General features: G+C 37.5%; 2 protein-coding genes across 6 annotated transcripts; both read left to right on the top strand.

Moving 5' to 3' along the window:
- LOC109233076 lies at nt 290-3,703 on the top strand. Of its 5 annotated transcripts, none has more exons than XM_019398832.1 (3): nt 290-415; nt 647-907; nt 3,063-3,703. In XM_019398832.1, exon 3 carries the CDS (start codon nt 3,093-3,095, stop codon nt 3,567-3,569), a length of 477 nt encoding a protein of 158 aa, XP_019254377.1. In that variant the 5' UTR covers nt 290-415; nt 647-907; nt 3,063-3,092; the 3' UTR covers nt 3,570-3,703. The 5 variants fall into 5 exon arrangements, with proteins under 5 accessions (XP_019254377.1, XP_019254374.1, XP_019254376.1 ...); XM_019398829.1 differs by having other exon boundaries at nt 3,029-3,703; XM_019398831.1 differs by lacking the exon at nt 647-907.
- On the top strand, nt 5,598-11,374 carry LOC109233075 (SNF1-related protein kinase regulatory subunit beta-1). Its single transcript, XM_019398827.1, has 4 exons — nt 5,598-5,885; nt 9,512-9,690; nt 9,806-9,968; nt 10,849-11,374. The coding sequence occupies exons 1-4, from the start codon at nt 5,670-5,672 to the stop codon at nt 11,167-11,169; spliced, it is 879 nt and encodes a 292-aa protein (XP_019254372.1). The 5' UTR covers nt 5,598-5,669; the 3' UTR covers nt 11,170-11,374.

The following is a 15,275-nucleotide window of genomic DNA, read 5'->3' as shown; positions in this document are numbered from 1 at the left end:
TCCCAAAATCCCAAAACTTGGGAATTATATACATGTTTTTCCAAAATAAAGTTGGAAAATATGTTTTGAAAACGTATGTCCAAACACATTTTCATCTTCAAACCAAACTGCACCCAAATCAGATTTTTCAAAATAAATTTGGGATCTATGGCCAAACGCTAGCCAATTATCAAGCCAACTTTTGATCAGTGGACCAGTATACATATATTAAAACTACAAGGGGTTATATGTAAATCAAGCTAACATAAGAAGGAAAGAAAGTGCAATTTGCCCCCAAATATTTTCAGTTCCCTCTCACAAAACCCCCCTTCCGCTTATCCCCTACCTGCAGGCTGCAGCTTCAGCGGTTCTTTATACTCCTCCCCCCTCCCCACCCCCCACACCCCCCGGTTTTCTCCGGCAATGGTTTTCACAGGTATGGTGTTCTATATCTGAAGCCAAAAGGGTGTCGAGTTTTTTTGACCCCTCTCTTGTTTTTAAGAGATTATTTCAAGTCAGTGGACGGGAAATATCAGTGAAACATTAATTTTGTATAAATGTATAATCTTGTACTAACTTTGACTTGTTATAAACATATAAAATGCTTAAATGTTCTTCTTATATATGTTTTTTTTTTTTTTTTTTTTTTGTGTGTGTGTGTGTGCAGTGAGTGTGCCATAATTATGCTCATAGTCGTCAGGTGTGTAAGTGTATTGCTTAGTTTCTCCATAAAAAGAAAAAGTTTCAATTTTTATAAAGAGTCGACATTGTAAAAGTTTATATTACTCTTCTATTTTCGGCTTTGATTCTTCTCTTTACATGCTTTTCTTGAGCGTCTATCGGAAATTAGCTCTCTACATTCACAAGGCAGTGGTAAGGTGTGCATACACACTACCCTTCGCACACCCTACTTGTGGGACCGTATCGGGTATGTTGTTGTTTTCGGCTTGCTTACAAAGTTGATTTTTGGCATCTTTCTACTTTATAGTCCTTATTTCGAGTTATCACTCTGTTGGTTGCTCTGAATTAAAACATTAAATTAATTATGAAGTGTTCACTCAGGCGTGTGCTGCATGGCGAATCGAGTGAGGGTGAATAGAGCAGAATGGGAATAGAGTATTCATATAGTGGATTACTACTAGTATTGGATTGAGGCATAATTGATTGATCTCTCTGATTATTCTTTTGTTTTCTTTTTCAAGCTCAATGTAGCAAGTGTGTTCATCTTATATTTAAGGGGCTGATATGAAATTCATCGTCTTTGACGTGCCGAAAGCTCACGTCTTTTAAGGTCTAACGCGTCTAACTATTCCCTTTTCGATTCTTATGAATGGAGTCTTATATCTATGTGACCTTTTTCTGTTGGCAAGAAGCAGAATGGAAATAGAGTATTCAAATAGTCGACTATTAGTGTAGGATTGATTGATTGATCTTCTGATTATTCCTTTTTTGTTTTCTGTTTTTTCAATGCCTTTCACATGTGGAAAGCTCATGTCTTTTGCGGTGTAATTATTCTCATTCCAGTTCTAGTAATGAAATCATATCTCTATGTGTCCGTTCTTGTTGGCACAGATATATATGCCAGTACCTCTTTAAATTTGGTACCTTGTGACTTATACTGATTTGGGTTTGTATTTTACACTTATGTATGATTGTACTCCTTATAGTATCCTGTATAGGTTTTAAATCTTTTGTGGTTGAGGAATGTTTTAATTTGTATACCTGCTGATTCCTGTAGAAAAATCTTGATGAACAAAGAAATGGACAAAAATTAATGTTGAGCCTCTCTCCTATTGTGGCTTGATACAGATTAATTTTCTTTATTTTCCTGGCTAATGAGCATAGGTTTGCTCACTTTTAGTTGCTCAAGTTTCATGGATTCAACCTTAATTTGCAACTACGTTCAAAGGAAGTTTTCTTCTTTCCTGGTTGAATACAGCACAGGCATGTTTTGCCGCTCTGGTACTTCTATGTCCCTAGTGGAAGAAATGATCCAGAGGGAGTATTGAGTTGAATAATAGTCTTAGAAATGCAGTATTTTTAAATGCTTGTTAACTTCTATATGGTGAGCTCACCTTATTATATCAATTTTGTAGTCATTTCCAAAGGAAGCTGAAAGCCAATGTTAATCCTGTTGTCCATAGATTTGGTTTAAAATTTTGAAATAATATTTGGCGATATTTTTCATGCTGTGCCTGCAAGAAAATAACACTAAGATGAATTTCGTTTAGCATTTATAATCGATCAAATTCAATTTCACTGCTGTTCCCCTCTGTGTGTGGCCTCTTTTTTTCATGAGTCAAGTGGAAGTTAGCTTTTAGATGGGGCATCTTGTGATCTCGTGACTTTATTGACTGGTTCAGTGGAGCACTTGTATTAAGTATTTTTAAAATATTTTATGCAACAATTCATGTCTGCTCATTACAAGGTGAAATATATGAGTTGTTTGAGGGGGTAAAGGCTGATCAACTGCCATACTGGTTGCTGGTGAAAAATGTTTTTTTTTAGATTCAAAATGTCAATCGACCTCAATACGAGACTAGTTGGGCTTGTTACTTGTCCTGCATTATCTTTTTAAATCAAAGGAGCTGGGCCGATTGTATTTACATAATCTGCTTTGATTCGTAGGCATAGTTCATATCGTGTTCAGAGAAAAAGAAAAAGGAGAATCTGATTTTTGTAGTCACTTGGCTTGTGCTCTTACTTTGTGAGTGGGTTTTACAGTATCTTATCTTTTTCTGCGCTCTTTCCTGTTCTTTTTATCCATGGCCTCGCTTATGTCTGCAGTTTTGCTCACTGTATGTCAGTGAGAACTTTCACCTGTCTATTTATTTAAGTAGTTAGTCATTTATTAAATCCTAGAAATATGTTAAGAGACCTTACTTCTTTTGTATTACACATTCTTACCTGGAATATGATTTGTTGCCTACAGAGAGTTGTTTTCAGACATTTGTTTTGGCTGGTGTACTAATTTCATTGCTATGCTTCAATTTGCTTGAGTTTTATAATTGCAGCGCTAGCCCCTTTCTATTAATTTTCTTTCTGCCAGTTGCAGAGGCTTAATCTGAAACTGTTGAAATCAGGGAGAGCACGAGGAGAAATATAAGTAGATAATGGCAAAATCTTCCCAACCACCTCAAAATGGGAAGGAGGAGATGAAAGAGATTGATACTGCGAATGCCAGCAACAATAACGAGAGCAGCAAAAAGAAGGCGACAAGAAAGTTGCCAAGCCCGAAAGAGCTTGTATCACACTATGAATCGCAAGGTATGGACTCCCAAGAAGCTTCCTTTAAGGTTATTGACGATCTCCAGGGTGCTCTCTTCAGGATGGTCAGCTCTTCTCGAAATGACAAGAATCGCAATAATAGGAACATGTCATCCGAAACCTCCAGAAAACTTGATGTCATAAATGCTCGACTTCTTAGCCTTGATATGAAAGTTGACTCCAAGCCTGGCTACCCTCAAACCCTTGCCATCGGATTGGCCGCTGGTGGCCTTCTTCAAGTGCTCCCTCGTGTTGCAAATTCGGTTGTCCAAATTTGGAATACTGTTAGAAGTGCTACAAACTCAACCAGTCATAGATCATAAATCTTGTTGGTTGGCATGTTTGCTTCCAGTCATGGTACTTTTACTTTTGAAGTAGGAATTCTTTTGAATTTATGATTGCCAACAAATAGAATATTGTCCTCTAGGGGCCTTTCTTCGTTACAAATGTTGTGCTACGTAGTGTCATGAATTTTAGCATATTTCACATTATTGGCTGTTAATGCCAGCTACTAGTTCGAAGGGAGCCTTGGCGTAACTGGTAAAGTTGCTGCGATGTGACCAGGAGGTCACGGCTTCAAGTCGTGGAAACAACCTCTTACAGAAATATAGGGTAAGGTTGCGTACAATAGACCCTTGTGGTCCGGCTCTTCCTCGGACTCCGTGCATAGTGGGAGCTTAGTACACCAGGTTACGTGTAACTAGTAAAGTTACTGCCATGTGACCATGAGGTCACGGGTTCGAGCTGTGAAAATAGTCTCTTGCAAAGATGCAGGGTAAGACAGCATACAATAGACCCTTGTGATCCGGTTCTTCTTCGGATCCCGCGCATAGCGGGAGCTTGGTACACCGGGCTGCCCTCTATGTCCATTGTGTTGAAAATGTTCGGATAGGTTTGCCACTGCCTGTGTAAACTAGTAATTTGGAAGCAAGAAGAGACACATTCTTGCAAAGATATTTTACGGAGAGAGCCTGGGGCGGGTGTAAAAAGTTATAGGTTCATTTGAACTCAATAACTTTGCTTGGAATCATACATGTTAAGAATTAAGTAAATAAATACAAATACTTAATTTTGAATCCAATAAATCATATAAATTGTAAGTTTAAATTCAGGATCAACGAAAGAGCTATTCCCTTTCGAGGATAACTTTGTGGCATATTCCACATTATTAATCGCCTACATATATTTGGGGGTGTCACTATCGGAGTCCGGAATCAAAATATAATCTTTTTGGACTCAAAATATTTAATTAGGTAAAAAAAAATATTAGTGACCATATGTAAAAAGCACGTCTAAAGGGGATAATATAAGCACGCCGAAAAGTACCTTTGATTTGACGATTTTGTACATACACTAAATTTCAGCGAATCTCCACTTTCCATTTTGTAGTTATCCTTTGTCAACGTTTATGATCTTTCCACGTCATCCATATTTATCCTCTAAATTTCCATTTTTCGTTTTTTCTTTCTTTCTTCTCACTTTCCATCTCTGCCCTTTTCTGCTTATCAACTTGTTTTTTTTCTTAAAAAAAAGTTACTCATACTCAATATTTACACTTGTGCTTGTAGAATGTTCATAGATTAATTTAGTTTGAAAAAAATTCAAGATTTTAATTTGATAGATTCAACTTTTAAAATTTATAGTAGTAAATATATTATACTTTTAAAATTATAAGTTTATGAGTTTTCATATTTAAATTAGTACATTTTAGTATAAAAAAATACCGAGTTCCCATAAATCTGAGATAAAAGTACTCGATTCGCCCCAGAGTTAAATGACCAAACAAGAAACCAGGAGTATCAAGAAAAAAGGTAAATACTTGTCGATTTTACCAAATTAAATAATTAATCTTATAGTTAAAATTAAAATGAAAATATTACTCCAATGATCCAGTAAAATCTCACAAGTGGGGTCTGAGGAGTGTAGTGTGTACGCAGACCTTACCTCTACTCCGAGGGGATAGAGAGGCTGTTCCGATAGACCCTCGGCTCAAGAAGACGAAAAGAGACAATATATTAGTACCATCAATAAAAATCATAGAAATAATAACACCATCACACGAACCAATAAATAGATAGAAAGCAAAAATAATAATCAGTAAATAAGACCCAATACTATGAAAACTGAAAGTGAAAATATTATATAGAGAAAATAATAAATGTACATATAAAATACAAGTATGTATGTTGCATGTGTAAATATGTAGATTTTTTACCTTAAAAGAAAGTTCTTAGCTCAATCGAGGGCAATGACCGTAAATAACTACAATAGTGTGCCTTATTTTTTTAAGCCATCTCCAATCTCACCTTCTCCATTAATAAGTCACAGAATGCTATATAAACCCAGAGAACGTGACTTCTATTACTTTCTCTCTCTATATATTTACATACACATGTATATTCAGTAGCATTATTGGTGAAGACATGGGGAATGCGAACGCGAGAGAAGACAGCGCCGTCGCTGACGGAGGCGGTGGCGGTGGTGATGAAGTGTCGGGAAGAAGATCCAGTAATATTCAATCTGCAAATATTGGTGAAGATCACGCTCGGAGCACGCGCGTGGCTTCAGCTGACTTAATGGTCAATTCTCCTCCGCAAAGTCCACATCGCTCTGCTTCACCTCTCTTGTTCGGACCTCAGGTTTCCATTTTTCTGTTACTTTCTCTGTTATGCGTGTATGTGTGTGTTTCTTTTTGTATGTGTGGTGGTAGGAATAGAGGCGGATTTAGGATTTGAAGTAGTTGTGTAGTACAAATTATTTGAATTTAAGCATAAATATATACTTGCATTATAGCCTTATAGGAACAGTGTGTGTTTGAGTGCTGGCCTCGAAGCATTAGAGTTTAGCCTCTATGTTAAATAGTTGATTGGGCACGACGTTTATAAAAGAATAGGAAGGAAGACTCTTGAAACTTGTAGTTTAGAACCATATACAGATAATTTTGTGGCTATAAATCATGTCATTAAGGCTAAAATAAGAAGTTTAAAGTTAAATCCTTTTATTTTTTGGGGAAGACTAAAAAGGGAAGAGCATCGCATAAAATTTATGGTAGAGCAAAAGCTACAATGTCTCCCAATGACAATTTTCTGTACTAATGATGCCTAATGCATCCCCGAGAAAGAGGCGGTTGAAAAAAAGTTTATGCTTCAATCATAGTAGGATTATTGAAGTCACTTATCAAAAAAGAAGAAAAATAGTAGGATTATTGAAATCCTTTAGTGAATTCTTAGTCAATTGAATTTGGAGTTTGTGCGAGCTTTGCTCTGATTAAGGCAATTTTTCTTCACAATAGTTACTTATTATTTTACAAACTTGTACTTGTTGATGAAATTAGTTTAAATTCTTCTAGGTGAGGCTCATACAAGACCCTGGAGAGATGTAAATGTTCTAACTCTTTCGTCTTAGCTATCTTCACTTACAGATTTGAATTTCTGTTCATCTGTCTAAAGAAAGGCATAAAGATTTAAATTTTGTGCTCATGTATTTTTGTTTGGAGATAGGAAGTCGAGTTAAATAAGCTAAATGGATAAAATGGTAGTAATGGATAAGAAGATTCTGATTTTAACAAATTTAGAATAATAAATCATGAACGATAAAAATTCAAATGGTGAATAATACAGTCGTCAAATTATGATTATACATCTGTTGCTTAATGAGTAGGGTAGATTTAGGGATGGGGAACTAGATGAGATAAATAACTTACTTCAGAAATCCCTTATGGAATCACTTACTATTTCTGGATTTCAAAAAAGAGATAAAAATAGCTGGGGATGGAGCTAGATGAGAGGTATTTTATGGATATCCCTAGTTACTAGTTCAGAGCTATGTTCATTTTATTTGCCTGTGTGTACCCATGTCGAGCAGCAGTGATGGTATTTATATGTTCCGTGTGGAAACTTCGGAATACAATAGAAATCTGCAAAAAATTCCTGTTACTTACACCTGTATCAGCTACATACGTAATTGAGTCCATTAACATAGTTCATACTGCTTTAATATGTGGTAATCATTGCCATGTAGAATCAGATCTTCCCTAGTTGGGTTACATGTTATTGGCTTCTTGGAAACCAATAAGCTACTGATTGCTAATTGTTCACTTATGCAAGTCATTGGGTTTAATATCCCATTCAGATGGCGATGGAGATGGTGCTGCAAGATAGAAAATAATAGAGTTTTGCAGAAAACAGTGGAGACTTTAGAATACATTGGGAAAGATTGATAAAAAACTGAGATGGACAGATGTGATAGATGGAAGAGGGGATGGTGGGGTTTGCTATGAGTTACATGGATCATTGGCTAATTGACATCTCTTTGGCTGCCTCTTGAAATCTACTTATGTATTTGGCTAGGAATTTGATAGAATCCGATACCCATAAGTACAGGGAATTGGGTTTTTCACAAACATTTGAATCAGATTCATTATTGTGCATTTCAGATCCCTTAGCCTAAGTGAAGCCTTAGATCATATGTCCTTCATTTTAGACTTGTCATAATATCATCTGATGTATCTGGGTGATGATCCCTGCAGTTACTTTTGGTGCCTATGGACTGAAAGGAATCGAAGATGGTTTGATGGAACCTCAACTCCAAATCACTCTCTCAAAGCTAGATGTTTGATTGATCTTTTTTGTTGGACTAGGTTAACCCCCGTAATTAGCACTGACCATTTTTGGACTTTGCTAGCTCCCTTGTTTTAGATTGACACATTGTAAAGGGGGTAAGAATCTTGTACTTTTGTTCTTTTGTGATTTTGCATCTCCTTGATGTCTTTTAATGAAATACCTTCATCAAAAAAAAGAAATCATCTGACGCATCTGAATACGTGGCCACTATCCCTCGCATACCTTTTTCTCCAGTTGAATATCCCGTTGACGGGGTAAAAGGTAGTGCATTTGTGGGTATGGCTGCACGCATTGCGTAAGTATGTGGACTTTGGTTGTGAAAGTACTTTTTACCTTTTTCCTCCCTTGTCTCCCCTAATCTGTGCTCTTCCATTCTTCAGGAAAGCTTTTCAGTTTTGGGGGTTCCTATTATAACTTTGTAAGGTTTTCTTTTTGGGATTTGGTTTTATTTTTTATTATCTTAGGGGGGGAGGGAGGGGCTGTGGGAACATAGTTCGAAGAATTGTTCTAGGTCCATTCAGGAACTTGCAGTAATGCTTTTCCCGTTTCATTTGATTACTTGTATGACTGTGCTGATGAGCTTCATGTCTTTTGTTTCATTACTGTAGAAGCACTAAGAAAGTGCATCTGTATACAAGTTTTCAGCATAGTGGATATACAAGTTCTTCCTAGAGTTCCTATGAAGTATTTAGTAACTCAAAAGTGTTTCCAAGTTGTATACATCTTTCAATTTTTGTCCAAAAATATTAATATATACTGATATGTTAAGGCACGTGATGCAGCTTCCTTCTTCTCAAAACACCTACTTTTTCTTTCTCTCAAAATGAGCCATAGTATGCAGGCAGGGGCTGTAATCGAAAAGGCTCTATGTGATTTTTGGTACTTTTCTTCACATCTAGTTCCAGAATGCTTCCCTCGAATTATGTGGCATTCGCCACTTTACATTGGATAAGTTAGAGAAAATAACTCTGAAGCTATGGTACAATTTGAATAGGTGATCTGTATATTCTGATGGACATATAACACCTCGTGCACATAAGCGATAGTCTCTTCTGGAGGCTTGATTGGGTGGCACAGCCATCTGGAGTTCCAAACAAAAAAAACCTCTTATGTTTAGTGGGGATTTTCTTCGATACCCTGTTCCAAGGACAAAACTCTGTTGCATTCCTTCCTGCCGTTAGATATTGATAGCAGGACTCCACAGCGAAGTTAACATATTTTCTGGCTTTCCATCTCAAAAATGGTTTTGTGGCTGATGAGTTTCATTTCTTGTTTGCTTATGTGGTATTATTAACATTTATGCTGTTATAATCAATCTACCTCCACAAAGATAGGGGTAAGGTTTGCGTACACACTACCCTCCCCAGACCCCACTATGTGGGATTATACTGGGTATGTTGTTGTTGTTGCTGTTATAATCAACATTATCGCTCAAACTATAGCTTTTCTAAACGGCCAAGAAGGGAAACATGTTCCTATGAGGTTGACCAATAACCAAAAGCAAGCGCCTCTTATTTGTAGTTACCTTGGAGATAGAGCGGGAGAAGTTAGTTGCTTCTCTGGGCACCCCAATATATCCCATAAATACTTAGGGACTGTCTGATTTCGAGACTCAAATCCTCTCTTTTTATCCTCCTTTTCAGGTCCCAGTAGTTCCTTTACAAGCAGGGGATGGCCATCCTGCTACCGACCAAATGTGGGGCGATGAATCTCAGGATGCCTCTGATCATTCTCCAGAGAGTGGCATACCTATTTTGATAACATGGAGTTATGGTGGTAATAATGTTGCTGTCCAAGGATCTTGGGACAACTGGAGATCAAGGTAAACTCTGGCCTCTTGTTCAGGAGTTGATCCAGATTCAACCAAGTACTAGCTGCTGCGACAATTCCTATTAATGGAGTTTCTGAATGTTTCCACCAATGATATTTGCTTGCAGGAAGATTCTGCAAAGATCAGGCAAGGACCACACCATTCTTTTGGTCCTTCCGATGGGGATATATCATTACAAATTCGTTGTGGATGGAGAAGTCAGATATATCCCAGATCTTCCATGTGTAGCAGATGAGACAGGCGTTGTCTTTAATCTTCTTGATGTTAATGTAAGTGAGTTTTCCGCCTCCTGATTAGTTGGTTGGGAAGCTGATTTACCTTTGGCTAGTGAATTGCTAATTGCATTATTGCAGTAGTGGCATCTTGATAACTTTAGCACATTTAGCAGTCTTCATTAATGTAATTAGTGAAATACTGACAAATAACTTTGTAGCGGAAGGGTAGGCAAAGTTTGCAATGTTGCAGCTTGGCATTGCCATTTTATTTCATTTTATTTTGCCTTGTCCTAATCAAAGAGGAAATGTGCTTCTCTTGTATTTAGGAATAAAGGTGAAAATATCTCTTCAGACCTTAGGTGGTGCCGGTGGTATGAAACTATCCTAATTAATATTTTATGCATAAATGGATTATTTTTCAGTATGATCACAAAAGAGAGAAATTTATCTCAAGGGATTATTCACATATAGCTTCCTTAAATGTATATGCAGCTAAACGGGTTTGGTTGGTAGAGATAGGGGAATCAAGAGTTTTTAAAAGTGAAAAGCTACTGAACAAGGTAATAAAACCACTGAGATAGGGGAATCAAAAGTTTAAAAAGTGAAAAGCTACTTAAGAACAAGGTAATTCACTCTATACATATATGCAGTTTGATATATCATTCAGAAAGGTAAGGGGAAAACTTGTCTAAAAGGAAAATGAATCTCGTGGAAAAAATTCGTTGATGGCTGATTAATGCATAAATATGTGACTGGGAGGCTTGCAGAGTTACTTAGAAGGACCATTCACCATGTATTTTCATGTGTGACATGCGCAAATGCTACGGCTGGTATATTTTGTTCGGAGGCTAAAAAGAATATTTTGCTATGCCTGCTGTTTCTTAAGGATATCGGCTCATACACATGGATAATACAATTTGCATCCTTCCTACAGGATAATGTGCCAGAGAACCTCGAGAGTGTTGCAGAGTTTGAGGCCCCACCATCACCTGACTCTAGCTATGGGCAAGGTTTGCTGGGAGATGAGGATTTTGCAAAGGATCCAGTGGCAGTTCCACCCCAACTTCATCTAACTGTTCTTGGTTCTGAAAACTCAGAAGAAACACCTTCTTCTCCGAAGCCCCAGCATGTAGTGCTCAATCACCTCTTTATAGAGAAAGGATGGGCTTCTCAATCCGTTGTTGCTCTTGGTCTGACGCATAGGTTCCAGTCCAAATATGTTACTGTTGTCCTCTACAAACCACTGAAGAGGTGACCCCGTGTTTACGTTCTAATCTTTTTGGAGCTTTCTGAGTGTGGTTGCTTTTAGATTCCACTGTTAATAGACCTGCTCAAGGTTCAACATTTTTAACCTCCGCTGTTGTACAATAGTTTCAAGTTTATCAGCAATGCATATTCATTCTCTGTGCAAGTAAACATCTTTAGGCATGTTAAGCGCTATTGCACTCATTCTTTTCTCACCTCCTTTTTGGTGATTTTATGTTCATAAAGTTTTTTATTACAGAACTTAGAAGGATTAATGTGCAAAATGAGAAAAGAATATATAGTTAGTAGCTATATTGCATGTTAAATCCCCCTGATTTCTGAGAGAAACAATTGGGATGGTAACTCGAACCTAAGGTTTCTTTTCTGCCATTTCCTTATGTCATAGGCTTGTAATAACGACTATGTGATTATCCCCTTTCATTACAATGCATGTTCTTTTGTGCAAGTGCCTGTTCTGTGCATTTTTTAGCACTTACATTCTTCATTTTGAGAACAACTTTGAACATGAAGGATGAAAGGAGCAATAGCGTATTTGCATGCGCTTGTGCACTTTTAGGTAAATGCACTTGTACATTCAAGACTTCAGTGATCCATGCATTAGTGGATTGGTCATCCGTGCGATAAGCTGAAAAATTAGTATCTAATGCTAAGAAGGAATTAGGTAACAGGTTCTCAGATAAGCATAAATGAATAGATGATTTTTACAATTGTGACATGTGAAATCGTCTTTTCTACTGCTGGTCAAGGGAGAGGATCTTATTCGAATACTAGTAGCTATCATGTCTGGTCTGAGTATGCTGTAGAAGTTACAGGATTGTGCATCTCTCATGAACTTCCTTCCATTCCTGTTCGAGTTAAAGTTGTTTTTTGTGTTAGTTTTATCCTCCTTTGGCGTCTTCTGTGTGTACAAGATGAAATTTGTTCATTGTATAACCAGTTCATCTTGAGAGTTCAAATCTTTTGCCTTGTGATTTCGATCCAAATGAAGCCAAATCTTTGTCTTGTAAACAAGATGAAAGGAAAGTTCAATTTGCATCTTTTATAGCAAAGATGGAAAATGATGAAAGGGAAAGGAGATGATAGTAATAAGCCCCAAAATGTTTAATGCTTTTACTTGTCTCTTAGCTTATTTTTAATTTTCCAATTAAAAGTTACTCGTCCTTGTAATGGACACTTGAAAATTATTCGAGACAATTTGATCAATTAAAGTAAAGGGTTTACAATATTTAAAATCACGAGGAAAGCTTCTGTTATCAATTCATATTTTTTCATTCTGGGGGCTTTGCATCTGAAGTTTGTTCCAAGGTGAGCTTCTATTAGCTGTTGGCAAGAATCGACACCTCTTAGGCTTCATTTCTTTTTTTTAAGATTAAGATATCTGAATCTGAATACACATCTGAATATCAAGATGTGTATTAAGATCTGAATAGAAATAATTAAGACTGTTTGACTTTTAACATCTCAATGTATAAAATTTATCTTTATTTGAAAATTAATAAACATAAAATTCAAATGAAATAATAACTAATCTAATATTCTATCAATAAAATATATAGTTTTTAAAATATGATAGTTGTTGGTGGTGATGGCTAACAGGTGAATGCCGACTAGAGGCGGTGGTTGGTGGTAGTTTTGGTTGATGATGGTGGTTCATGCTAGCAGCTAATAGTGATTGGTAGTGGTGGCGATTATGATTGAGGATGGTGATGGTGGGTGGTGATAGTAGTTGTGACTGAGGAATGTGGTGGGTGGGTGGTGGTAGGTTATCATGATGGGCAGTGTCGACTGTGGTTGTTGATGTTGATGGGATGGTCAGTTGTCGTAGTTGAGGTGGATGAGGGTGAGAATGATGGTGGTCGGAGTGGTGGGGATAGTGGGTGGTGATGGTCGATAATGGTAGCGACTATGATTGAGCATGATGGTGGTGTGGTGGTGGTGGAGGTGGTGGTGGTGGTGGTGGTTGAGTATGGTGGTGGTGGTGGCATGGCGGTAGTTGATAATGGTAAGCGGTGGCGGCAATTAATAATGAATATGTGATAGCATCTTGATGAAATTAAGTCTTTGTTATAGATCTTAATCATATAGATCTATTTAAACCCCATTAAGTGGTTGTGAAGTAAAAAAAAAAACACACTTAATGATTAAGATCTGAATAATTAAGATTCAGACTTTAAAAACAAACGCACTTAATGTCTGAGATCTGAATGATTAAGATTCAGACCTCCAGTAAGTGCAAACAAATGAGGCCTAAGTCGCATCAATCTTTTAATTTGCATTTTCATGCACTTAAATACAGTGCGACTCACGCTATCAATCATGTCAGCGGAACGTGGTTAAAATATCATGGTATAGCCAGTTTTCACACTGGTCAATGAAAAATAGCCAGCGTTTACCAAGTCAATGAAAAATAGCCACTATTTTGCTGCAACAGGGACCGGTCCAGTATAATATACGGGAGTTCTGGTGCATTTGTGTACGAACTCCAGCATATTATGCTGGACCGGTATACTTTGCTAACTCCTGTAAAATTTGCGGGAGACTGGAGCACCAGCAATTATACTTGCTGGAACTCCCGTAAAATTTGCGGGAGTTCCAGCATAATTATGCTTGAACTTTTGCGGGAGTTCCAGCATAATTATGCTTGAACTCCCGTAAAATTTACGGGAGTTCCAGCATACTTATGCTGGAACTCCCGTAAAATTTGCGGGCGTATTTTTTCGAATTTTGAACAGTGTTTTCGCTCATATTTAAAGTGGCTAAATTTTGATGACTTTTGAAACTTGGCTATTTTTCAACGACCAGTGGTAAATCTAGCTATTTTTGAATTTCTCCCCGGAACGTGTGGAACTTGTACACCTTTGGGCCTGCAACAGGTATTCAATTGGAACAAGGTCGACTTGTAGTGTCTAAATGAGATATCGTGGAAACTTTAGATGTCTCCATAACTATTATTTTGTGATGGTACCTTCACTGTCCTAAAGAATAAAAATTATTTAATGTTGGCATCGTACCTTGCAATCGAGATGGAAGGTTGGATTCTCATCAAACTCTTACATTTATCTCATATCAACTTGGTAAAGACTAGAAGACAAGCCAAATAGATGCCTAGACACAGACCATTTCAAGTATCACAACCATAGTGATCACTGAGTGCAGCCCCATAACCCCCCCCCCCCCCTCTCCCCCTCCCCCTCAGCCACCACCAACAACAACAACAATAATGGGGTCTGGGAATGGTAGTGTGTACGTAGACCTTACCTCTACCTCATAGAGGTAGAGAGACTGTTTCCGATAGACCCTTGGCTCAAGGAACAATGAAGATAAAGCAACCAAGTAGCAAAGAATAGTAGCAACAACATAACTTGGTAACGGGCGTGGAAACCACAACATGTAATAATAAAGAACCATAAATGGAAAATTACAAAAATAGTTCTAGTACTAAAGGTCAGCATAGGAGGAACACACTACTAGCTGTCAACCTACAACCCTAATCCTCGATCTCCACACCTTCCTATCGTGGGTCATATCCTCGGTAAGCTGAAGCAATGACATGTCCTGTCTAATTATCTCTCCCAAATACTTCTTAGGCCTATCCCTTCCCTTCCTCACACCCGCCATGGACAACCTCTCACACCTCCTGACCGTAACACCTATGTCTCTCCTCTTCACATGCCTAATAACCCACCCCAAAACTCAAATATTTTTATTCCACATTCAGCGAAATATCCCAAGTAGTATTTTGTTCATGTCCCCTTGTTTTGGCGTAGAATTTAAGCTGATCGAATAAAATCAAACTTTTGACATCTTTCTTCTTAATACGCTTCAAGTCAACTTTATTATACCTTTACTGTCAGCTTTCGTCGCTACAATAGCTCCAAAAGTACCTATTAGCGGCAACTAAACTCGTCACAAAAAAGCAACAAATACACTACCAAAAAAGGGTTCCACAACATAGACTTAGGACTTGTTTGGACATAGATTTCCAAATACTTTTGAAAAAGCTAATTTGGGGGAAGTTTGATTTGAAATTGAAAATATATTTGTACATGAATTTTGGGGCAACCTATTTGCATGGTAGGTTGCTTGTCTTAGTGG

Source organism: Nicotiana attenuata, chromosome 10 (genome assembly GCF_001879085.1).
Source record: "Nicotiana attenuata strain UT chromosome 10, NIATTr2, whole genome shotgun sequence".
NCBI lineage: Eukaryota > Viridiplantae > Streptophyta > Magnoliopsida > Solanales > Solanaceae > Nicotiana > Nicotiana attenuata.
This window is presented reverse-complemented; position numbering and strand designations above follow the sequence as displayed.

Bases quoted from the DNA above. Each gene is read 5' to 3' on its own strand.
- LOC109233076 (XM_019398831.1), top strand. From the start codon at position 3,093: ATGGCAAAATCTTCCCAACCACCTCAAAATGGGAAGGAGGAGATGAAA.
- LOC109233075 (XM_019398827.1), top strand. From the start codon at position 5,670: ATGGGGAATGCGAACGCGAGAGAAGACAGCGCCGTCGCTGACGGAGGC. The intron at 9,691-9,805 runs GTAAACTCTGGC...ATTTGCTTGCAG, and splicing joins TGGGACAACTGGAGATCAAG to GAAGATTCTGCAAAGATCAG. The intron at 9,969-10,848 runs GTAAGTGAGTTT...TCCTTCCTACAG, and splicing joins TTAATCTTCTTGATGTTAAT to GATAATGTGCCAGAGAACCT.